This window comes from Vanellus vanellus (assembly GCF_965231255.1).
Source record: "Vanellus vanellus genome assembly, chromosome: 1".
NCBI lineage: Eukaryota > Metazoa > Chordata > Aves > Charadriiformes > Charadriidae > Vanellus > Vanellus vanellus.
Window position 1 is genome coordinate 48,695,331 of NC_138905.1, and position 25,997 is coordinate 48,721,327.

The 25,997-nt window shown below is 38.5% G+C and overlaps 2 protein-coding genes across 2 annotated transcripts in view; one reads left to right on the plus strand and one right to left on the minus strand.

Annotated features, from left to right (window-relative positions):
• The first annotated feature begins 666 nt into the window (after positions 1–666).
• LOC309684020 (RNA ligase 1-like) lies at positions 667–10,424 on the plus strand. The gene is made up of 7 exons (XM_082498158.1): positions 667–949; positions 3,121–3,238; positions 3,865–3,960; positions 7,319–7,435; positions 7,809–8,003; positions 9,143–9,312; positions 10,149–10,424. Exons 1-7 carry the CDS (start codon positions 860–862, stop codon positions 10,335–10,337), a joined length of 975 nt encoding a protein of 324 aa, XP_082354284.1. The 5' UTR covers positions 667–859; the 3' UTR covers positions 10,338–10,424.
• A 1,282-nt stretch (positions 10,425–11,706) lies between these two features.
• LOC309684010 (centrosomal protein of 290 kDa-like) overlaps positions 11,707–25,997 on the minus strand; it is a 57,852-nt gene continuing 43,561 nt past the window's right edge. Inside the window, exons 43-55 of the mRNA XM_082498157.1 lie at positions 25,226–25,381; positions 24,498–24,621; positions 23,272–23,922; positions 22,118–22,252; positions 21,767–21,853; positions 19,835–19,999; positions 19,386–19,508; positions 18,891–19,051; positions 15,176–15,317; positions 13,427–13,500; positions 13,169–13,272; positions 12,190–12,296; positions 11,707–11,897 (exon numbers count right to left, since the gene is read on the minus strand). Of these exons, the coding sequence (XP_082354283.1) occupies positions 11,709–11,897; positions 12,190–12,296; positions 13,169–13,272; positions 13,427–13,500; positions 15,176–15,317; positions 18,891–19,051; positions 19,386–19,508; positions 19,835–19,999; positions 21,767–21,853; positions 22,118–22,252; positions 23,272–23,922; positions 24,498–24,621; positions 25,226–25,381 (2,218 nt within the window). The 3' untranslated portion in view covers positions 11,707–11,708. The remainder of the gene's footprint in view (positions 11,898–12,189; positions 12,297–13,168; positions 13,273–13,426; positions 13,501–15,175; positions 15,318–18,890; positions 19,052–19,385; positions 19,509–19,834; positions 20,000–21,766; positions 21,854–22,117; positions 22,253–23,271; positions 23,923–24,497; positions 24,622–25,225; positions 25,382–25,997) is intronic.

Genomic DNA, 25,997 nt, shown 5'->3' on the forward strand with positions numbered 1-25,997 from the left:
GTGATGTCCCTGCCACAGCTAAAGCAGAAAGAAGAGCGTACTCTTGTGTCCCTAATTAACACCTCTCTTTTCTCATTCAGGTCCTAGGCTGCCTCTGAACGAAAATACCTGGGGGGGGGGGGAAATGTAGGAAGGGTGACAGATGTATATATGAAAAGGAGGTGCCAGTGGTTCACAGGATCTCCAGAAGTGCATGTGACTGGTGGTTCTTTAGGGAAAAAAATAAACAAGCAAAAAACACCACCGCTGGACTGGGTGGACTAATCACCAGAGCACACCTGTCTGTATGCCATAGAGGTCCACAATGGAGCCGGTATCTACTAGCACCCATGGATGACCCTGTGATGGATCGGGTGGACGTACCTGAAGGAGGCTGTGACCCCGTGGGCAGCCCGTGCTGGAGCAGGCTCCTGTCAGGGTCTGTGGACCCGTGGAGAGAGGAGCTCGCACTGGAGCAGGTTTGCTGTCAGGATGTGTGACCCCGTGGAAAGGACCCAGGGTGGAGCAGCCTGTTCCTGAAAGACTGCACCCTGTGGAAGGACTCCTGCGGGAGAAGTTCGTGGAGGTCTGTCTCCCGCGGGAGGGGGCGCACATCTGGGGCGGGCGGCCCTGTCACGGCGGGAACCGCCACTGCGGAAAGCGGAGCTGCCACAGGCCCGCGGCCGGGCTGGGTGGTGGAGCCACCGTCTCGCTGCGGCATGCTGGAGAGAGACGGCCGCGGCCCGACCACGCTCTGCCCTCACAGGGGCTCCCGGCGGGCGGGAAGCCTCGGACTCCATTTCCCGTGGGGCACCGCGGGCGGCGCAGGCGCAGCTCGGGCTCGGCGCTGGGCCGGCGACGGGTGCGGACGGTCGGGGCCATGAGGCGGCGGTGCGCGGTGCAGCGGAAGGTGCCGTGTCTGTTCGTGACCGAGGTGAAGGAGGAGGCGTCGGCCAAGCGGGAGCGCCAGGTGTCCGGGGCGCGCCGGGGCCGGGCGGGAGGCAGGCGGGGCCGCAGTCCCTGCGGTGGGGCCGGGGCCGGGCGCAGGGGGTCTCTGGGCCGCGGGTGGCGGAGCAGAGCGGAGCGGAGCGGTGCGGTGCGGGGGGGGAGAGCCGGCAGCAGCAGCAGCAGCAGCAGCAGGAGGGACCGTGTGAGACCCGCTGCGGGTAGGGGGAGACCCGAGTGTCGAGAGGTTTCGCTGCAGACCTTGAGCAGAAATGCACGGTAGGGGTTCGCATGGGGCTCCCCCCTTCATTGTGGGAAAGAGAGGTCGTTTGGGTGCCGTGTCAGCTCTGTCCCGCTCGTTTCCTGGCACGTGCGACCAGGTGTTCACCCTGATGTTGTGTTTGATTTTTCTAAGTGTCAGGAACAGTCCGGGCAGGGAATGAGGTCACTCCAACGTGACCGGACTGGGGGCTCCTGTAAAACCACCCTGCCGTCCTGGCCTGTGAGCCTTGCGGGGGAAAAATAAGCTTGCCTCTTCTTTGTTCCTTTTTTATTTTTTTTTTCTCTTTTTTTTTGTGATGAAAGGAATATCAGGCTTATGAGAGAAGAATACATTTGAGGCTGTACGACGTGGAATGCTTACCAAGATGAAAGTAATGGACCCCAATGCAAGTTATTTCTTCCTTAGATGAAAAAGGCAGTGTCGGGCCAGGTTGGGGTGGCAGTCCGCTGTCCAGCTGGAGACCTCCAACTTGTGTCCCTGGATTTCAGTAGCAGCACCTCCTGCTGTCTGTCGGCTGCGTAGTGAACTTGAATCCACCTGGGTGACTTTCTCCCATGGGTGAAAAAGTCTTCTGCATGGAAGAGCTGAAATGATTGCCAAAATGTCAGTAGCATAATTGTTCAGCTCTCAGTACCAACTTGAGTTGGTACCAAGTAATGTGAGGGTACCTCCCGGTGCTGGTTCTGGCCTGGATAAAGTTAATTTTCTGCCCAGTCGCTGTGTTTTGGCTTTGTGCTGAAAGCAGTGTTGATAATACAAGGATGTTTTGGTGGTGTGCTGCTTAGTTGCTGTCTGGGATTAAACAGCGACACTCCCTAAATTATTGTGCCTTTGTGTACAAAAAGCCATCAAGGACTAGATCTGGAACCAATATATATGCTATTTATTTTTTTTGTTTGTTCAGAGTGCAGGCAAGGATAATTCAGGGGCTTATGACTGCTAGGGAAGAAGAGGGGTGGTGGTGGGAAAACCAACAAGTATGTTTTCTCACTACCCTGAAAATTTTCTTTTTCATGTAATCTTCATAAAATCTTAATATATGCTATATGATATGATTACAGATCTGATTACCGAAATGTAAAAGAGCCATATAATGTAACAAAAGCATGTAGAAGGTTCTCATTTTATGAATTCCCAATTCCATTTTGAGACTCTTGCAAGGCAGTGACTGACTTTGTGGTTTGCTAGCAGAAGGAGACAGTGATCAGCTCACAAGTCAAAGTTGACTGGGGAGAGAGGAGGGAGGGTGGTGATGATGCAGGAAAATATTTGATTCCAAACATAACTGATTGCATGTTTGCAGTGAAACTGTTACAGAAGTCCTCCTAGAAATCTGGACTAGTTGTGACTGGATATTTGTTTCAGACCCTCAGATCACTTATTTCTTTGTGCTTTTTAGGTGGAAGAGGGTTTAGTTGACAGCACTCATACTAAGTATGTAACAGCAGGATGCTTTTGCTGCCTTGCGTTCCACTGGTCTGTGTATTGCAGTAGCATGGTGCTATTGACTTTCAGCTCCAAACTGCAAGTTTGGAGCAGCTAGTCATGATGAGTTTCTATTGTCATCGTAATAGAGGAAGGCACATCTCAAAATTGCGCAGCGTTGGACTGGAACCCTTCTAGTTGATATGTAGTATGTAAAGTGGAAGGCAAAGTTGTCTCTAAACCCTAATTGAGACTGGAAAAGAGGGAGAGAGTTTTCAAATTGATTGCCTTTGTTTTTCTTTCTCAGAGCATTTTCCAAACTGTCATGTCTTGAAGAAACATTGGTGTGTTTAGATAGTTTTAGAAATCAGTAATATAATGTGTAATACTGGAGTTAGAGAGTCCATCTGTGAGGAGTAAGAATGCACATGAGAACAAGGCAGTAACATCAACATGATGAGGTTTTAAAATGCCTGTCTTCTTTTCAGCCATTTAACGTTTTGGCCACTGAAACTGTAAGTGGAAAGGCGTTAGAGGCAGACATATACAATGCAATTCCTACTGAAAAGGTGGATGGAACCTGCTGTTACGTAACTACCTATAAAGGTAATAAGGAAGATCCATATGCCGATTTCTCATGCTGACTAGAACTCATGTTTTACGTAGTTCTCAGTTTCATTGTATATTGATTGGATTACAGCTGTTGTGAAATTCAACTGTCATTAAACTTCCAGACCTGAAAGTAATAGTTACTGTAAACATAGGAAGTGTTTATTAAGTTGTTAGATTTTACTCTCTGACATACATGAAGTATGGATTAAGTGAACATGCCAATCAAGGAAGTATTCCCGTTTTAATAATTCTTATTAGTAAATCATCCTTGCAAAGTTGAATTTTTATCATAAAGGATCTCTAATTTCCTTGAGAAGTATTAAAAAAAGTGTGGAGGTTGGGAGGAAATGAGAAGACTGTGGTTCATTGCATCACTGGGGTTCTTGGCTTTACCTGAAATTTTGAGTAAACTTTGTATTAAACTAGGCAAGATTCTACAAATAGATTTTTAGATTCATATACAGTAATTAATTTATGAATTTGAATAGTGTCTTTGGCTAGAAAATTTCTCGAGTGGCAAATGAGAAGTCATATCTTGCTTTTTATAGAGTTGATTTCAGTACTCTGCAGGGTATGGTTGCCTCAGTAAACTGCTGGGTTTATCCTTCTGGAAACTCTAGGTCAACCGTATCTATGGGCAAGGCTGGATCGAAAACCCAACAAACAAGCTGAAAAAAGGTTTAAACGATTCTTATATTCACTGGAAGATTGCAAAGGTTAGTGAAGATTTCTCTCCTTTTTTTAGTGATGTTAAGTTATCCAGTTGGAAAAACACTTCTAGTCTAACACAGGAAATGTCAGTGATTCTGCTTCAGTTTTTTTCATGTCACTCTTAACTTTACTTTGAGAGAGCTTTAAATTAGAATCGATGGGGGAGAGGGATACCAACAGGGTTGCAGGAGGTAAGCTAAGGGTTGGCATGGCGTCGACGAACGGTGGCAATGCTAGTCGGAACGTTTACACTGTTCCTGGGAGCACAGAAGGCTTGGGACCATATCTGAAATGCTTGTACACCAACACATGCAGTATGAGAAATAAACGGGATGAACTGGAAGTGTTGGTCAGCTCCCAGAGCTAAGACATAATTGGTATTAGTGAGACTTTGTGGAATGAGTCCCATGATTGGAATGTTGGGATGGAGATCTGCAGGCTGTTCAGGAGGGATAGGCACAGCAGCTGAGGTGGAGGTGTCACACTATACGTAAGGAAGAGGTTTGGCTGCACAGCTCTTACAGGTAGTGATGATGTGGTTGAGGAATCGGCAAATGGAAAACAAAGGAGATGTTGCAGTGGCTGTCTGCTACTGATTGCTCAGCCAGGATGTAAGTACTGATGAATTATTCCATAGGCAATTAGGAGAAATTTCTGGATCAGTAGCCCTTGACCTTATGACCTCAAATTCCCAGACATAACTGGGAATATCATATTGCTGCGATGAGCAGGTCTTGGTAATTCTTGAAGTTTGTAGGAGATAACTTCTTGTCACAGGTACTCAGTGAGCCAACTAGGAAAGATGCCCTCCTAGACTTGCTGTTTGTGAATAAAGAAGGACTCCTGGGGGATGTGATGGTAGGTGGTTGCCTTGGCCACAGTGATCATGAAATGTTTGAGTTTAAAATTTTTAGTGTAATAAGAAAAAAGGACACCAGAGTTGCTACCCTGAACTTCAGGAGAGCAAACTTTAAGCTATGCTGGGAGCTATTTAGCAGACTACCCTGGGAATCTACTTTTGAGGGTTTAGGAGTCCATGACTGCTGGGCAGTGTTTAAGAACCACCTCTTAGAAGCACAGGAGCAGGCAATTCCGCTGTGTCCTGTCAAGCAAGCAGGGCAGAAGACCAGCTTGGCTGAACAGGGAACTCCTCGTGGAGCTCAAGAGGAAAAAGAAATTGTATCATCTCTGGAAACAAGGTCAGGCTTTGCAAGAAGATTACAGAGCCATGTTTCCTATATGCAGGGAGAAGACATGAAAGGCCAAAGCTCAATTAGAGTTGAAACTGACCAAAGTTGTTTCAGATAACAAGAAGGCCTTTTTTGAATATGTTAATAGCAAGAGGAGGTCTAGAAAACATTGGAATGATACTTGTTGAAGATGGTCATCTACCTAATAGGAACGAATAAAAAAGTGGAGGCATTCAATGGATTTTTTGCCTCAGTCTGTAATAAGACTGATAGACCTCGGGCTGCCCAGTCCTCTAATTCAGACGACCATGAGTGTGGGAACAGTGAATTTGCATTTGTGGACGCTGAAATTATAAGGGACCAGCTGTATCAAGAGAATATTCACAAGTCCATGGGGCCTGATGGGATTCATCCCAGAATTACTGAAGGAGCTGGCAGATGTTATGGAGGACCCTTCTCGATCATCTAGGAAGCCTGGGGAGGTCCCTGCTGACTGGAAGCTAGCCAGTGTTATTCCAATCTACAACAAGGGTGTGAGGGAAGACCCAGGGAACTACAGACCTCAGTTCCTGGAAAAATTATGGAGACTATACTGGGTACTATTGAAAGGCATTTAAAGAATAATGCAATCATCAAGCACAGTCAACATGGGTTCACAAAGGGAACTAATTAACTAATTTGGTATGCTTCTATGATAAGGTTATCCACATAGTAGATGAAGGGAAGGCGGTGGATGTAGTATTTCTGGATTTTAGTAAGGCTTTTGATACTGTTCCTCACAGCATCCTTCTCGACAAGTTGTCCAGCTGTGGGATGAGTGGGTTCATGGTGTGCTGGGTGAAGAACTGGCTGAAGGGCAGAGCTCAAAGGTTTGTGGTGAATGTGACTACATCTGGCCTGTGACTGGTCACCAGCGTTGTTCCTCATGGTTCAATTCTAGGGCCAGTTCTGTTCAATATATTTAGAAACGATCTGGATGCAGGAGTTGAATGGTCCATTAGCAAGACCAAACTGGGAGGTGCCTGGCACTTGCTAGAGGGACAAAAGGCCTTGCAGAGGGATCTAAATAGATTGGAGAATTGGGCTATGATTAATGGGATGAAATTCAACAAGTTGTAATGCAGGATTCTGCACCTAGGACAGACTAATGCCAGACACAAGTATAAATCGGGAGAGGAGTGGCTGGAGAGCAGCCCTGCAGAAAGGGACCTGTGGGTGCTGGTCGACAATGGGCTCACTATGAGCCAGCAGCGTGCCATGGCAGCCCAGAGGGCAAACCGCATCCCAGGGTACGTCAAACCCAGTATAACCAGTCAAAAGAGGTGATTAGCCCATTGTATTCAGCATTGGTGTGACCTCACTGTGAGTATTGTGTGCAGTTCTGGGCCCCACAATTTAAGAAGGATGTGAAGATCCTTGAATGCGTCCAGAGGAGGACAACAAAGCTGGTGAAAGGGCATGAAGGAATGTCCTATGAGGAGTGGCTAAGGACTTTGGGCTTGTCTAGTTTGCAGAAAAGGAGGCTGAGGGGTGACCTCATTGCTCTCTACAACTTCCTGAGGAGGGGAAGTGGAGAGGGAGATGCTGATCCCTTCTCCCTGGTATGCAGTGATAGGACATGTGGGAATGGATCAAATCTGCACCAGAGGAGGTTTAGACTGGACATTAGGAAGCATTTCTTTACTGAGAGAGTGGTCAGACACTGGAACAGGCTTCCTAGAAGGTAGTTGATGCCCCAAGCCTGTCAGTGTTTAAGAAGCATTTGGACGATGCCCTTAACAACATGCTTTAATTTGGTCAGCCCTGAAGTGGTCAGGCAGTTGGACTCGATGATCGTTGTAGATCCCTTCCAACTGAAATCTCTCTTCTATGCTATTTTACTTTATTCGTTCTAGTTTAAATATAATGCTGGCTATTTAGGTAGCTATTTTTTAATCTGTTGGCTTTGAACTTAAAGGCTACTACTACTTAAAGGCTACTGTGCTTCTTTAAATGCTTCTTAATTGTAGACTGCTTGAGTGTGCCAGATGTTGGTGCTTGTACAAAGTAAGTGGGACTGTCTGTAAAAGAAGGTTTAGATCAATGGCATTTTAATACTTGCGTTGAAAGACAATCAAAATGTAAAATTGGATAGCAGTTTGCCAAAAACTAAATGTCAAATTTGTATGTCTAGAATTTGTTTGGAATGTTGAAGAGGATTTCAAGCCTGTTCCCGATACCTGGATTCCAGCAAAGGACATAGACTTCTCTAATGGCAATCCTTTGCCCGATGAAAACGGACATATGCCAGGTACCTATGACGCAGCACAGGTAAAATGAGGGGGGGGAATTAATTTTTAAAGTGAATTAGAATTTGTTCCAGAGTTAAAAGTAGTAGTTAAAATACTCAGAAAACAATTGGAATGTCATTTATTCACTATCCAGAAAGGCTTTATTCTTCTGATATGTTGAGAATAATTGCAGTTTGCTGTACAGACTAAGAGGGCTTCAGCTGAAGGCATAGTTGTGTTCCTCTGACATTTCTCTCAGATACAACGTAGGTTTTCTTGTTACTTTTTCTTTTTGTAGTTAACTGTGGGGTTTTTTTTAATGCACGTGAAGTTCTAATAATCATTTGATAACTCAAGGTATTTCCTTTGGTAAAATGCAATGTTTTCTCATAGGTTGGGTGCCTGTGGAGAAAAATAGTAAGCAGTATTGCTGGCACTCATCTGTTGTAAATTATGAGGCTGAAATAGCGCTGGTGTTGAAACACCATGCTGACCCAGGGCTTCTGGAAATCAGTCCGGTGCCATTATCAGAAATTTTAGAACAAACGTTGGAGCTTATTGGGACTAATATTAATGCAAATCCATATGGTAAGTTTTTACGGTCTGTTCTTAAATATTTTTTTTTATTTAGTGCTATTTTTGAGTGAAAACTATGTATTTTCTTTGTATAAGCTTTAAATAAAAGTTCTGAGGTAGCAATGTAACATTTTTAGAAAAGAGAGAAAGGGCTAGCTCAAAGAACACCCAAAAATACTCACCTCGGAAAACTGAGTTGTCACGAGACTATTAAACCTCCTTCCACCTGCATGTTCTTTAGGTGTTACTATAAAAATGCTTTGCTTCAGCATTTCAAAAAATATTATGACTGGAAAAATTGTTTTAAATATTAATATTTAAATATTTTTTAAGATTGTTTGTTGGTGCCTTTTCTTGACTCTTTTTTTTTTTTTTACTTGCTCCTCTGATGCTGTTAAGTCCATTAAAGTAGAAAATTTTATTCAGCCATGTTTTTTGAGTCCCTAGAGTTAGTCAAAAGTTGCAATTTTAATATTATGAAATATTATGCATTTTTTTTAAGGAAATATAATTTAAGCTAAATTTTGGTTGTTGCTTCTCCCTTTAAAAGCCTTATAACAAAAACAATTGGGTATGAACACAAGGGAGTTCTAACTTCTGAGTTTTGCTGGAATAACTTGCAAGATGGATAGGAAAAATAGCACATGGTCTAAGCATTTCTCAGAACATAAAGGAACTGCAACAAAAAATTCTAATAGTTGTATTCTTAGATGAAGATTTATGTTGAACAGTCAGTGAAGAGGCAGCGTGTTTGTTAACAGCCTGGTTTAAGTGTCAATTGTATCCATAAGAAAATATGCCACATTTTCAGGAACTAAGATGTTTGTGCTATGGTTTGTGATCTGAAGCATGAAGAATTTAACTAGTAGCTTTATGGTTACTGAGGAGGTGACCACAAGGACAAAGCAGACAACTGTCTAAATCTTTGTCAGGTTTATTTTATATAAATAAAAAGTTACAAGAGGAGGAGACAGCTGCATTTGATACTTAAAAATATATTTAACTGTTGTCTTAAAGGCAGGACAATGTTGTAGTATCAAATAGAAGTCTACCTTTATAGTGCTTTTAAGGTAGCCATAATAACAAAAATGAGGAAAACCTTAAGTTATCACACGTAACTAGCAAGAAGTTTTTTGTTTCTGTTCACACAGGACTAGGAAGCAAGAAGCAGCCTGTACATCTTCTTGTACCACATGGAGCATTTGAAATAAAGAAGCCACCTGCTTTGAAACATAATGACATACTGTCTTGGTTTGAAGGCTGCAGTGAGGGTAAAGTTGAAGGAATTGTGTGGCACTGCCATGATGGGTGTTTAATCAAGGTAAATATCATAGAATCATAGAATGGTTTAAGTTGGAAAGGACCTTGATGATCATCGAGTTACAACCCCCCTGCCATAGGCAGGTACACCTCCCACTAGACCAGGTTGCCCAAGGCCACGTCCAGCCTGGCCTTGAACACCTCCAGGGATGGGGTCTCAACAACTCTCTGGGCAACCCGTTCCAGTGCCTTACCACCCGTAAAGTGAAAAACTTCTTCCTAATATAGATATATAAATATATAGATACATATCGATTATCTGTATAAATATATAGATTTATAAATATATAGATGGACATGTGTAAAGCACTATAATAATTCATAGTATGTAAAGTATTGTGAGGGACTCACTTTTCATCTTGTTTTCCAAATTCTTTAGTAGTAAATGTTCTAGCAAATCAGGTGACAGAAGAATTAGTCAAGCCAGTGAACCACTACAATGTCAATATTTTAAACTTCTTTATCTACGTTATGCTAATAACTTAAAATAATTGAGAATACAAAATAACGCTTTTTTGCCTGTCTTTATAGGAATCACTCAACATTTTAAAGCTTAATTCTTTTATTTAGAAAATTAATTTCTTGTAATGTTGACTTATAGAACAAATATCGTTAATAAGAATGTGATTTTTGATTAATTAGCAAGCTGTGAAGCACATCTTAGTTCTGGTTTGCCTTTTGTGCTTAGTTGTTACTCGTTACTCAGATAACTGATGACTGGTTATAAATGCCCTAATGCAGAGGATCCTAGAATTAAAGATCACACACCCTATGTTGGCAACTGTTGGGCTACTAGATCAAAAATCTCTAAACTGATCTTATTTCCTTTTATTTTAGCTCCATCGCCATCATCTTGGTTTACGCTGGCCACTTGCAGAGACATACCTGAATTCTCAGCCTGTTGTAATTTCTTTTAATAGAACTAAATATGACTATGACTTTGAACCAAAGAGTTTGTTTCACCACTTTTCCAACTTGGATGGTCAAAGATTTGACAGACTCAAAGATATCAAGTTTGATGCTTGAGATTTTTCTCTGAAGTTAATTGTTGTATGTGCTGTATTCCTCTTACTTGTGTCTACTACAGAACTCTTTACAAATAATCTTCTATCTTAGGCAGCAGCCTACGTATTGTATGATTTTAAGTTTTTCCTAAATGATTAATTTCATATAATGAGAGATCTGACATCCAGAGAAGAGATCTAGCTTTCAGCATGTTTATTTTCAGTTCTGAAAAATCCCTAACTTTTCGACCCATTTCTGGAAACTGTTATAATTGTTGTCTAACACTGGCTGGTACTAATAGCTTAGCTAATGAATGCAATCAAGTTCCATAGGTTGCACTCCTGTAAATATAATCATTACAACACTGTTACATGTAGGATTCAGATCTAGGATCTAGTTGCTTTTTAACAGTAAGGGATATATTTCAGGTGGGACCAGAATTAGTTCGGAAATTCGATAATTTTTATTTTAAGTTGTAACACCTTTTTTCTGGGTGGAAAACTTTTTACTGTATCGTTTAACTGGTAAGCTGCAGCATTATCCTATTACTTGAAAACTTAATTAAGCTACATCCTACAGGTACTTCCACTGTTTTGGGACAAAAAGAGTAAATAATAGAAAGTATACTAGTTCTATTTTGGACATTCTTAGTAATGAGAGAGACATTACTTGGCTTATTAATACCCATTTTCAGACTGCCTGTCAATTAGGAAACTTCATCAAGCGCATATTAAGTAAGATGGCATATAAATAATAAAGGTGAGAATGCGTGATCATTTGACTTGGCTTTATTTTATCTGTGCTATAAAAGTATACATCCAGCTATATAAAATATACAAAATGAAAAATAATTTATCTATACAAATACTATTAGTTTGGCTGAAATACTATAACTTTATTTTCAATTCTTCTTGGATTTTCTAAAATTGAGGTAAAAAAAACAAGGATGTAAGAACAGACATCCAGCACTGACCCTGAGTCCATAGTTAAGAAGTATGATAGCATGTGACAGCAAGAACAAATGACATATTCTTATCGATCTGGTACTTAGCATACTTAGCACATTTTAAGAGCTTCTCAACTTTTAGGATAAGTCCCAGGTTTCAACTTCACCTGACACCCGTGTATAACCCAAATCACTGTTCTGAATTAAAAAATAATATTGCAAAGGAGTTGGGAGAGGTAAAAATCACTTTTATTTTGACTGTTGTATATAAATACTGACCATAATCTGTCAACAAATCCAATTCTGCACTTTTAGGTATGTGCCAAACTATTGTAACTTTAATAGACTTGTATCATTCCAAGATAAAAACAGACAAATAAATCAGTATTATGTAACTACCCTGGAATTTATTTTTTGTATCAATACTGAGGACACCAAACACTAGCCTAAGTGACAGAAACATTGCCTGGACTATCCACTTGAAGGCCAAACTCTTCCGAAAGCTGCTTTAATTTCTCTTCTAAGATAATATTTTTTTTTACTTCTTCATTGTAGTTATATTTCAGATCCTCAATTTCTTCAAAAAAGGAAGTGTCAAAGTTTTCTAGTTCTCTTCTCAGCTTATTTGTTTCTTCCTATTAAAAAGAATGAAGGAGTACCACCACCTTTATCCAGAACTTAGGAAATACATGTCAAAACCAGCTTTTTTTGCCTTTTTCTTAAGAGGCTAAATGATGAGAGAATAAGCACGTTCTCTAGAGACACAGAAGTCTACCCATGAACAGCACATTCACTAACAACAGAATAGGCTTCATAATGTTTGGAAATTGACTTTGTCATAAAATATTAGTTTAGATATTAAACAGCTCTTTCTAGCTAACTGTAATTTTTCTCATTATCTTGCCTAGGATGGTTCTTGCAACTCACCAATAATTGCTGTTTTTCCAACTCTGAGGCTTTCAGCTGTGTCCGGAGATCAGCTACTTCTGTCATTAATTTGTCATTTTTATCCTTCTCTACAGTTTCTTTATGTCCTGCAAAAATAATGATAATTTGTTAAAAAATTTAAGGTAATGAAAATCAGTGGCATGAATAATCTTTAAAGTTAGAGTAATTCTTCATCTCCTGAAAGCTGAAACAGTTAAAGTGTGCAAACCCAATCGGGATCAACAACCACCAAAAATTCAAGTCATTTGGCCTTTTCTTTAGTTCTTGTACAAATCAGGCGGTGGGTTAGTTCCTGTGATTGAACGCAATACTCCAATGGCCAGTCTGTTAGCATAGTTTTGAGTAATATGACATGTACCATTTCTCTGAATTAAAAGCAGGAAACTTGGAAATAACATAGTATAAGGATCTTGTTAATTATATTCATAATTCCAAGAGGGTTAATTTTTTATTTTTTTTTTTTTTTTCCCCAGTCATATGGCAGTCCACTGCTCCATAGTGCTCTGCTTGTCCCGTGGGACTGATGCCCGCTAAGTCTTAAATCATTCACAGAGCTGGTATCTGGAAATAGACACTCATTTTTCTGGCAGCTTGGAACCCAAGGCAAAAGGGGTAGGCGTGAGGCTTTCAGTGAATGACTGACATCTTACAAGCCGTCTTTTGAGGTTTATAAAACAAACGGTAGCATGAGCTACACATCTTGGAAATGCAAATCCTACAAAGATTACAGTTTCTTGTTCATGGTACTGTATTACGGAGATTTTTACTAACACTTCTCTTGAAAAATGCTACTCAAAAATCCAAGACCTTCATCTGCTCCAGTTTGCACTACTGTAGCATTAATATACTTCAAATAATTCTGTAGATTTATTACCATTTTGCACACACATATTAAATAAGAATAATTTTAGACCCAAAATACAGGAAGATCTTTATTTTAGGTATTGAAAATGATTACCAGCTGCAGGACCTTCACTTGTATATGTGTGTATGGGGTCCTTATAATCCTCCACCTGCTGAGCTAGTTCTGCTTTTTCTTTCTCTAATCGATTATTAGTTAATCTGGAATATAAAACAATTTTAGAATAATTAAAAAAATATTAAAATATTTCAGAATATAGAATATGTAACTAAAAATCACAATGCCCATTTCCTGATCATTCTTATTCATGTATATTGGCTGAGGTATTTATTTATTTATTTATAAGTACATTACCTTAAAAGCTGAAGCTCCCTGATGAGACTTTGCTCTGTCCTTGCACCTTCAGGAAGGTGTTTGAGAAGCTCAAGCTTAAAAGAAAAATTAAGAAAGTTTTACTCTTGAAAACAGTATCCATGGATAATGCAGGTCAGATGCATTAGTTCTCATTGATACAGGATTAAAAAATGAATGAAAGTAAACTAAGGATGTCACCAAGTATTAGGCTATCACAGAGAAGAAAAACCCCAAGTGTTCATCTTCTGACAGTTTCCACAAAGCTAATTATCTACAGCCTTTTTAAAGTTAGTATAAATCATTGCTACATATTTCATGAAGGGTGAAGAAAAAAGTATCCAAAAGTTAGATTTACAATGAAGTTAGATAAGTAGCTATATTAGCATATTTTATACGTATGCTTAAGGAAGTGATATTTAAGTGCTTTAAAAATACTACTGACTTGCTTATTTGCAAACCTAGGTGTCCAGGTTCCTTATTAAACATAATATGAAAAGCCTGTGATTTTGCAATGAAAACCCAAATGAGCGTATGTTGACTAGAAATGACCTGCAGTTGTAAGTTAGAATAGGTCCCTCACCAGAGAGAGGGAGTTAGCCTCTAGAAGTGCCTTGCAGTAGAAGATGCAGGAGCAAAAAATTAGTATTTTAAATGTGAGACTATATAGTTTTTGAATGCAGTGACAATTTATGAACTCTCATAAGGCTATCACTAACAGTAGGCTTTTGTTCTATTACTACCTAAAATGGTAAGGATTTGTTTTCTTTCACAACCAGTCTCTGTTTCTTTGAAATGTAATTAACCATGACTACGTCACTTCTTCAGTATCTCAGACATGAAAGAAACTGGGATGTTGCTCCAGAGTAATATCACATAATGAAAGAGTTTTATCTCTGTATTAAATTTTGCTGCTTGTGTACACTTCATATTAATAATTCTGACCTTAGAAAAAGGAAAACAAGCAAAAATTAACATAATAATTGTTTTATAGGACTCAATTCCAAGTTCTATTTATTGAACACATTTACTTGCTTACGTTATCTACATGACTTCCTAGACTGAAAGTGGTGTATTTGGTACCTTACACTGAGAATGGCCAATACACGATGTTTGGGGAAGAAAACCATGCCCATACTAATAAATGAGAAGATGGAAGCTAATCTAGGTGGATTGTCCCAGCGCTACATCTCTGGAGTACCAAAAGACTGAAATTTGATACATCTTCTCAAAGGTACCAGAGTTTATAATTCATTAACTCTTCCATGTGTCAGATAATATTTGTAAGACTTACTAGGGACTGCATGTAAGAGGCCACATTGGAAATAGGCATGAAGACCTCCTTCAGGGTGGCAAAGTCAATCCCCTAAAAAAGAACTGGGAGGAAGAGGGAAGTCCCTGTAGCAAACTCACTTTGCAGAACAAGATTTTAAGACCATCTGAAGCATCCTTATCTACAGGTTTGCGTGTGATCAATGACATTATAACTAAAAAACCCTGCAGAAGAATACAGTAGGAAAAAACTAATTTTCCCCTAAGACTGCAAGTGGAGAGTATATATTGATAATATGTGGTAAACCTCATTGGCTAAAATATGTAAATGTACAATTATGGCAACTAGCACTGAAAAAAACCCTATAAAAGCATGGATTAGACAAAAAAAAGGTGTACTCTGCCAGTATGGACATTAGAAAGAAATCAGTTAATGTTAAGCAATCTATTCTCAGAGTCATCTGGCTGAATTTTACTCACTTGTTCTTTGAGATCTTGTAAGTTTTTATCAGCATTGTGTTCACGTTCCGTTGCTTCCTGAAGCAGCCGTTTAAGGTCAGTAATGCTTTGAGTTTTTTTAGCAATATCCATTTCCATTTCCTTCATCTTAGTTTCGTGCATCCTGGTAGTATTTTTATTTAGAAAAAGATAAGAGTAAAAGCTAATACTTTTGCAGAAATCAAGATTAAAATATCTTTAGGACATAAAATACACCCTGAAATATTTTTGGGGCATTGGCCTTGAAATAATCACTGGTCTTAAGTGAGCTGAAAGAAGCATAATGAAAAATACATTTTTAATCTAATAAAGGCTTTTCCAAATGTGATCCTTTGTGGATCTCACTTCGTGTCTGTACTTCATTAAAGTGGGACTGGAATGTTTTTATGGTATTGCACATAAACCCCAAATTATCTCCTGCTAAAAACAGGCACATCTTTTATTGGTGCAGTGTCCACATTGGTCAGGTCTTACTTCAATGTCATACTTTTGACAGTATTTTTTGCATGATTTAATAATTTATGGAAAATAAATTAATGTACTGAGAAAAGGGTGAGTACAGATACAGAAGATGAAGAGTCCAAGGGCAAAAATATTCTACAAGAAATTATGTTTAACCTTGGAGTAACAGCAGTCTGAGGAGGATTCCATTTTGCTTTGAGCCATACAAGGCTACAAACAGGTTTTTGTAGAGGCATTGAAATGTTGATTGGAAGGTGCCTCTGGAGATCATGTAGTCCAGTCTCTCATCTGAAGTGGGTTTTCAGATAGCAATACAATCTCCAACACCTTGCTACCTGCCCAAGAGCCTTCTGAAGGATCACTTGGACGACACCTTTGTCTGACCTATCAAATACTTTCTATTACCATGTCCGTGCTTTGGAAGATGTGCTGATGAGGTGGATTGTGTGCCCCAATGAGCTCCTCTATGTTAGTAACATCTTAATCTTATTGACTTACTTTAAAATCACATTAAAGTAAATGCAAATAAAAGTTTTTATTCACGCCTGTTTAAATAAGCAAGTACAATTAAGTACAACCATACATATTATTGCGTGGCCAGCAGGTCGAGCGAGGTGATTCTGCCCCTCTACTCCGCTCTCGTGAGACCCCACCTGGAGTACTGTGTCCAGCTCTGGAGCCCCCAACATAAGAAGGACATGGACCTGTTGGAGTGGGTCCAGAGGAGGGCCACGAAGATGATCAGAGGGCTGGAGCACCTCTCCTAAAAGGACAGGCTGAGAGAGTTGGGGTTGTTCAGTCTGAAAACGAGAAGGCTCTGGGGAGAGACAGCATCTGAGAGACAGTATCTGAAGGGCACCTACAAGAAAGCTGGAGGGGGAATTTTTACAAGGGCATGTAGTAATAGGACGAGAGGTAATGGCTTCAAACTGGAAGAGGGTAGATTTAGAATAGATATCAGGAAGAAATTTTTCACTCTGAGGGTGGTGAGGCACTGGAACAGGTTGCCCAGGGAAGTTGTGGAGGCCCCATCCCTGGGGGTGCCCAAGGCCAGGTTGGATGGGGCTTTGAGCAACCTGGTGTAGTGGGAGGTGTCCCTGCCCATGGCAGGGGGGTTGGAACTAGATGATCTTCAAGGTCCCTTCCAACCTAAAACATTCTATGATTCTATCTATATACAACTACCTATCTACATCAACTAAATAGAACTAAGTAGAAATGTTTTTCAAAGAGGTGAAGGACTAAAAGAAAAACTGTATTCAAACTACTGAGCCGATATGATAGCTGTTAAGTGCTTACTATCTTCACTGCACATTCCTGTCCTCCTCCTCCTGTGGCTGGCAGCCAGTTTTGCCCTCCTTCCTTATGGTAAATATCGCTGTCATCTGAGCTTGCTTAGAGACATTTCACCTCACTACATAGTTAAAAGGGAAGGTTAAGAAAAAAAAAAGCAACAGCTTTCTGAAGTCTCAGTGAAATGAAATGGCTCAGCAATATGTCAGAGAAGCACTAGAACTCCCCCAAGGGATCCTGTGGGAGTGCAAGGCTGGCAAATGGGTAGCATCTTGGACACCAACAGATAGACCGTTCAACAGTCATTTGACCTAAGATGAAATCACATAAGTCTCTCTCTTGTCCAGCTGATTTTCTCCCCTAATAAGGTTGCTGCCAGAGGTTCTGTTTTTTGTAGATACCCTTCACATCTGTTTACAACTATTACTTTTGCAACACGTCATCTTATTTCATCCTGAGGATGCCCAGAATTAAATATTATATCCCAAAATATGTCCTCCTAGGACATCCAGGAGTCCAGGACTAAATATTTCTTCCCCAGTATTTGCTTTCTTATATCCTTATGCAGGACACAGTCTGTTTATTTCTCTTAATAGCATAAGCAATGTTTCATTTTCTTGTCCTTTTCTGAGATAGGGCAGTACAAGAGATGATAACCAATTAAAAACTCTTGCCGTAAGAGGGGTAAGATTCTCCTTCCTTTGATGACTCACAGGCATGTTTCATGTGAATGTGTCTTATTTAAAACTTCATATTCTGTATCAATCCATTCATTATTAAACATTTTAATATGACATATAACTAGCATCTTTGTGTGGAGCTCATTATTGAAAATGGGACTGGCAATGCTTTTGGGGTGATTGTTTGCCAAAATCATTTCTGTAAGCAAACCACAAATCATAGAACTAAACAGCTGCCTTCTAGCAAATAAATGAATGCAATTAAAGTTGTTCAGGCTGTAGAGTGAAGATCTCCAGCCTGTATAAGTAGGTTGTCATAGAAAAAACATCTGAACTAATTGTGGCAGTACAGATAAATTAAAAATGTATGTCTGTGTTGCAAAGCAGAAATCAGTGTCATAAAACTGTTTTCTTTAGTTTGTTCCATGTTGAGCGATGCAAGCAATACCTGAATTTTAAAACAACTGATAGGTAACTTTCAGATAACTTATTGGTAAAGAGTTGTAGACATTTGCTATTATTACCAAACCAAAAATGACTTTTGATGCTGATTTCAAAGTCTGAGTTTTATCTAAAAATCTAGGAAATGGCAATTCCCACATTTGATTTTATATATTGGAAAAGATAATCTAGTGCTAGTCTCCACATTTTTTTCCCTTCTATAGATAACATTATAAACTGGCTGACTGTAATTAGCTTTCAGGGCCTTCAGAACACACACGAAGTATCTTTAGCTACGTCTACACGTCCCAAGTAGCACAGAAATCCAACACAACCTCTGCACATTCACATGGCTAAATGTAGATTCAAATGCAGCCAAGGTGGAAAATGCAGGTTTCTGGCTTCCAGTTCAGATAGTTATCCATGTGGTAAGGTATTGAAATACTTTCTTTGTTCAGCAAAAATGCTGGCATTGTTCCACAAAGCACAAATACAATACATTTAAGCAGCAAGGAACACAAAATACTCCCCTTACCAGAACTATGCAGAAGTGTCCAGCTGATACAAAGAAGGGAGTAAGTAACTGACTACTGTATAGAAGCAGCTAACAAGGTCAGTACTTAAGGCCACTAGATCTCTCCTGGATTCATATTAGAGACCTGTATACTGATTCTATGTACTAGTATAGAATCAGAAAATAAAACACTGGTCTTCAAAAGAGGAAAGAAAAATTATGAAAATGAAAGTCTAATTTGTTTGCTAATATTTAAAGAGAAATTAACACTTGTGCTTATCTTCCTCACTTCATTCTAAATTCCTACCTTGTTACAACAGACTTCCAGCTTTTGCTGTCAGCACCCTCAAATTGGCTCTCAGCCAAATTTAGCCTTTTAATGGTTTCCTCCAGCTGTACAGTTAACTTCTCATTTAATATCTCCAAGTTATTCTTCGCTATTCGTAGCTTCTCTCCATTGTCAGCTTCCTATTGTTCAATAAAAACAAAGGTTTATGGAATACTTAACCTCATGTGAAGCACAGGGTTGTCTAAAATGATTGTGAGATAGGGTCAGTCAGTGCTGAATTAGATGACAAGAATGCATCCAGGATCACTAGCACTACAACTTCCAAATTCTGTCTTGGGCTGCTCCTTGGATGTCTCCTTTCCACATATAATTAAAAATTCTGTCATAGCAATATGAGTGTTTAGGAAAGTGTCCATTCCATATCAATCATTTAAAACAAAACAAAACAAAACAAGATAACTTGCCACAACCAGTAACTAATGGAAATAAAGGGGTGCATTACAATGATCATACCTTTTTCAGTTCTTTACGCAGCCTCTCGTTTTCATTAATGACTTTGTCCATTCCTTTGGTTTTAGATTCGTTACGCATACTCAGCTGGCCCCCCAAATGAAGTTTCATTTTCTCCATTTCAGACTAAATATCAAACAGGTTGTTAAAACACATATAGATTGCTTAGTAGAAAATTGCAGATTTCCATTTTTAAAGCACAGCATACAGCTACTCAGCACAGTGAACATTACATTGCATCAGATATTTAAATATATCCTTAAGGTACAGAGTACCTTTACATAAATCATGCAGTATGTTATGCTAAAATGAAGTTTTGCTACATGTTTCATATTTTCTATGTTCAAAACACTTCTGCCAATCAATGTCAACAACAGGTTTGCTGCTCCATTTTCCTACTAATTTGCATATAAACTGCTATCTAAATATAGTTAGTGGAAATAAATTAGTACCTTTAGCCTCTTATTTTCCTGTTCAAGACTAAGTAATTTCTCATTAGAAACCACAGCTGGAGCTTTTTTCAGATCTTCGTTTTCTCTTTGGACTCTCTCTACAACCTTTTTCATCAAACCAATTGTTTTTTCCAGTTCTGGGACTGTCTTTCCACTTCTACCAGCCTACAGAGAAAGAAGAAAAAAAGTGAAAGGAAATAAACAGTTCATCTTAGCATTCTGAGATACTCCAAATCTTTATCGCTTATTTTCCCACTGCAATTTATATTTATGAAAAAGAGGTTATATTTTGGTGTGACTTGAACCCTAAAGTTTCTTGCGTACTTAGCTCCCCAAAATGTCTAGTGATACAAGCACCCCAAAGTCAACATATCAGCTCCTTCATTTTCTGTGTTACCCAAGGAAGCTGCAGTTAGTCTCAAAATGAGCTGTACTTTATCAACTAGACTGAAACACTAGGAAAATCAATCAAAGTACTACATATTTTTTTTAGCTTTTCTTCTAGAGCAATTCCTGATCCAACAGACCATGCAATTGCTTGAATGCTAATACAGTCTGAGGGGAAAAAAAAAAAAAGAATGGCTGGGAGCTTGAGGGAAGAAAAGAGGCCTCTTTTTTAGCAACCATACTTCTGCTAGATTAAAGTGACAGAAGAACTACATCTTAAAGCATGAGTAAATCTTCTCCCTTTCCCGAGGCATTATTTTCCTTGCAGAGTGATAAATAAATATGGAGGGAAAAAGCTTTTAATTTCTCCATTTTTCTTCTTTCACCATGTTCACTTATGAGGTAGAAAAGCTGTAAAAGGCTGTTCAAATGCATTTATGTTCTCATCATCTTTGTAGCAACCGTCTTCCCCAGCAATAATAATTTAAAGATCCTACTGTTTCTAGTGCTGGGGCCATTAAGTACCTGCATTTCTTTCTACATAGGTAAGGAGCACAGTACGGTAGAAAATGGGGAAGATTTTACTCCCTGGACCCCTACATAAACCAAGTTTTGGAAGTAAAAATGACTTATTCTTGCTTCTCTAAAAGAACTGGAGGGATTAGGAGGTTTGTGTTGGTACACAGCAAAGTTCAAGAAAAACCTGTCACATCTTGGTGCCTGAAAAAGGAGGAAGAGTCAGAATTTGCTGCCACCTCAGAACCTTTGCATGAAACAGTTTTATGAACTGAATTTCCTTATCCAAAAACTACCTCTGTATAAGAGATGATAGGCAGATACACAAGCAGTCCGTGCAAGGTTCAAGCAAAAGAATGGGAAATATACAATCTTTGCCAGGTATGCAGAAGTAGAACTCATTCTCCTTGTATACTGAAAGAGCTACAAATGCACTTAAGGGCTTTTAGAAAATCAGCTTCCTTTAAAAGGTCACACAAATAGTTTGACAAGTTAGTGGCAAGAGAGATACTGAGCACTGCTGAAGCCTTTTTTCCCCTGCAACTTCTGAAATATTGCTCTATTAAAGTAGCTGACAGTAGCTAGGGTAAAATTTAACTGTGTCATCTTGCATAGTACAACAAACAAAAAACTTCCCTAACAATAACTTTCTAACATCTTCATGAAATCAAAATCCCACCTTTGAAATCATAAAACTGTAACTACTATGAATTTACATAACTACATGAATATAATTTTCATTATTAGGGCTGTAACTCCTATTTTTTTAAAAACTACGTTTCTGAAGATAACATCCAAATGACAAAATCAGGCCACGATATAGTGCAAATATTTAATACTGTAGCTCTAGTTCATCTAATGGTCCCATTAACTGAATTTTATTAACTTATTATAACCCTTTGGCAATAAAATAAACAAGTAAGAACAGTTCCTGTTTGCTTTTGGGTGTTTCCAAATAATTTAGCTTTAAGAAAATACTGTATTTTGGTTTTATTTAATTATGATGAAAAATGTTGTTCTAATACTCACCCCTCTAATGCTGCCCAGCTTCCGTTCAACATCTGCTTTCTCTTTTTTGAGAAGCTCACACATTTCTTTTAAGTCACCTACTTGGTCCTAAAAAACCAAAGCAACTTATTTAGATTTCAAATTGAGGTGAACAGTAACAAAATTACTGTTGGTTTACTTTGTAAAACGTAAACAGAAAGCAATTTCTTATTGCAATGACATTTCTCAGCATTTTTATCTGCCATTCAACCTTCTCATCTTCCATAAAAACAATAAAAAATTATGGTATATACAGAAAAGGTATCCATTTCTTTTTAAGCAATCTCCTAACCTGTGTCAGGGTAAAGGGGACTAAAGGTAAAAAGATGTTACCTTTAGTCGTGGCAAATCTCTATTGGCCTGCTCTAGCTGGAATCTCAGCTCAATGTTTTCAGATGACAATCTTAAATTTTCCTTTAAAACCTCTTGTTCTCTTCGATATTGATCATCTGATCCTATTCCTGATGTCTTGACATAACGGAGGGAAAAAAAATTATTATTAAGTGGTAATGCAGCTGATAAAGAAAAATAGAAAATTAGTATTTTTCCAGAAACAGAATGTATAACAGTTGTATCACCAGTTTTGATCTAATCTGTTCTGACTTTTAACTCCTTCTCTTACATTTTCTAAACTTGCTTAACCTTTAAGGGAAGTTTACAAACCAGCATAAACCAGTAAAATTTTTGTCAAACCAAAATTAACTCTCCAACTATTGGGCAGAAATAAGTATCAACGACTAAAAGACGAAAAAGCTACTAAGTGTAGTAAGCTGTGACACTGTAAGTGGGGACAGCATCTAATTTTAAGGATATATTCTGATATGTTTATTAAATACTACATATGACAAGGAATATCACTGAAGTCAAACAGACTACAGAGCAAGTCAGAAAGAGTAATATATAACTCTAGTTCTTAGTCTGCTAGTTCCTACAATCTTAAGTCTTTATCCATAGAGGCTAGTAATTCTGTTACATAAAGAGTGTTTTGCATACCTTATATTGCCAATTTCAATCATAAGTATATGGTAAATTATTATGCCTGACTAGCAGAGTAAAACCTTTTGATGATGTAATAATCAGCAATTTTTACTTATGTAATTATGGAATTAACCATACGATCCATTAATTCATCACTAATAACGACAGGAATAAAGTATTTCCTTCAATAAAGCATATTTTTTCTAAGTGTAAGTAATAACACATCTTAAGTCTCTTAAAGAATGAAGGTCATCAATTATCTGCCTGTATCATTGTGATTATTTATAAACTTTACACATCAAAATTTTAGAATTGACAGTAGCTTACTTGTGAGCTGACATGCATGCCTATCATGAAAGTATAAAGTTTGCTTTATGGACTACTTGGTGACTACTTCAATATTCCTGTAGACCATGCGTAGGAAACCACTGCATTATCAAAATCACAACTATTCTATTTCTACACCATTTACACAAAAGAAATGCTAAAGGACTGCTACAGTATCAAACCTCGGGCATTTCACAAAACTCCGGGGTTGTTTCAACCCCCTCTGTACCACTTCGGTAAGTTTCATGTTTATCCTCTGCAGTGTGTTGATTCATTTCATTATTCACGTTTATTTTTTCTGCTTCGTGGTCATTAGCTTGATTAGAAAGTTCCCCTGAATCAGACTGATTACAGCTCATTTTATCAGTAAAAGGCTCTTCTATACTTTCTTCTTCATCAACGTTTGATTGCTTGAGTATTTCTTGCTTCCTCTCCTCTTCTTCAAATTCCTCATTAAATTTTCCATTTTCAGGTTGGGGTGTATTCTCTTCTTTTTCACTGCAGTTCTCTTCTTCAACTTCAGCTATATTTTCGTTTTTCAATCCTTCCCTAGAAATATTTGTGTCCTTGCACTTCTCACTATCTTCAGGATGCTGTTCAGGAGACACTTCTGTGCTTGCATCTGCAGTAGCCTCATGGTCTTCATTATGCATGATGCTTGTTTGCACGTCTGCTTCCTCAGCTATTTCATTGCCATCAGTAATGCTACAGTTAGTCTGATGTTTGATTTCATCCCTATTTGAGATAGATTTCTTTTGAAGGGAATTCAAATATTTTTGTTTACTGATACTGATAGGAACAGGCTTGGTCAGTTCAGTTTGGTAACATGTACTCTGATTCAAGTTGAAGATAGAATGAAGCATGAAAGAAAAGCAGAAGACAGTAAAACAGAACAGGACGTAGAGAAACCTAGAATGTACTGTTAAATCTATTTCTTAAAAGATTAAGCTAACCTAATAATGCAATATTTGCAATATAATGAACCTTGTAAAAAACAAACCACAACACCTAATGTAACTGAAATGCAGCTCAGTAATTCCCCAAACTCTGTGTATCCCAACTTTTCAATCAATATGAAATGTCAAATAAGTCTCTCAGTTGCAGACTCACATATTTAAAAATACATATTCCTTATTTCTCCATATATGCTAGGATGTTGAATATTTCAGCTTCTACCTGTAGAACACAGAAACTATAAATTTTGGGTTTTGAGGGTTTTTTGGGTTTGTTTTGTTGTTGGTTTTGGTTTTTTTTTAAACACTAAAGGCTGAGTATTTCATATCCTCTTCTAGAATACTATTATTTGAAATAAAGTCAGCTAAATGACACAGAATACCAAATGGACAACAAAGAGTTTTGTTACGTAGCTGCAATTCCTCTAGGTAATATGGTCACATTATCAACTTACCGAGGGTCTAGAATATGTCTCTCTCGAACATTGTCTCTGCAATGCATGAAGCTTTTCCTGGAGGTATCGGTTTTTGAAATACAATTCTTCTACAACAGAATCTCGTGGGATTGCTTGCTGTGTTCTACATCAAAAAATGAATCAAGGCAAAACAAACAAATGGCTATTAATGCAGAAAAAACATCCCTTAATGTAAAACAAACATGAACTTCCGGATTATTAGACTGGATTTTCTAATATTACTGGGATAGTTACTCTAAATCTATGCCAGCCATATATGCTGTTTCTACTGATCCCTATGAATCAAAACTACTTACTTTGGTAAAAGGAATCTGCTCTTTTGAGATGTGTACAGCTTCTATTACTTAGGTACACTATCCACCGTGATAGTGGATACACTGATTAAGAATACACTCCCTCACTGCAACTTAGCAGTTCCAGTAACTATCACCAACTCGTAATTATAATTTTACAGAATAGGAGCCAGTGTTTTTCATATTATTTAGCTTTTTAGAAAAATGAACCTGCATATTCTCTGAACATGCACAATTGCTCCAAGGCAGCTTTAAGTTTGCTTGTCACAGACTCAAAAAAGAATTTTTGAAATTCCCGTCTGTTTTTTCCCTTATTGAATCAGGTGGTCTATAGAGACTATCTATATCTTTCCACAGATTTTTTTCTCATTTAGATTTTTTATTTTTTACAGGTTCTTTTGAAATGCCTCTCACCTCATGTGAGCAACTTCATTTTCTAAATCTATATTCCGTTTTCTTAGTTCTTCCAGTTCTTTTTCAGTCTCTGAGGCTCTTACTCCAAAAACACGGTCAACAGTGACACCAGTAGTTTTCAGTTTCTTCTGTAGAGCAATTTTCTCTTTTTCAGTCCTGCAGCATCCAGTAAATTTACATTTAAAACTTTATTTGCTACCTTGCTTTCTCTAGAAATATTTTCTGTCTTAGAGAATACACATTTGGAATTTATTTACTCACTGAACCACCCCCCCCTTTTCTGTTTAATAAGGTCACCTTATAGACAGTACAGCTTTACCAAAAAAAAAAAAAACCTCCCCAAAAAAACAAACCTGGAAAATACAATGAACATTAAGTCAGTATCATGCATGTCATAAACCACTTGCTAGTCTTGCCCATGTTTTAGGTGAAATTCATGCAAGACTTGATAAGAATAAATGTCATTTTGAAACAGCTTCAAACAGCAATCTGACAACAGCTACAATCACCGTCACAGTTTCCTTTCTCTTCTTCATCTTTTATCAGTAAAACCCTGCCATTACTGTACTGAAGTAAACATAAAATTTGCAGAGGGTTTGTGCATGTGTTTTTTTTAAAAGGATTCCATCTCATAATCCCAGAACCGTCAGTATTGCAGCAGCACTAGATATATCAGTAGCACACTACCCAGTCCTAGCAATCTGATTAAATAACACAGCGTTGAGAAACTGCCTGTCTTCATAAAGCTGTTATTTGTTTCATGGGAATAACA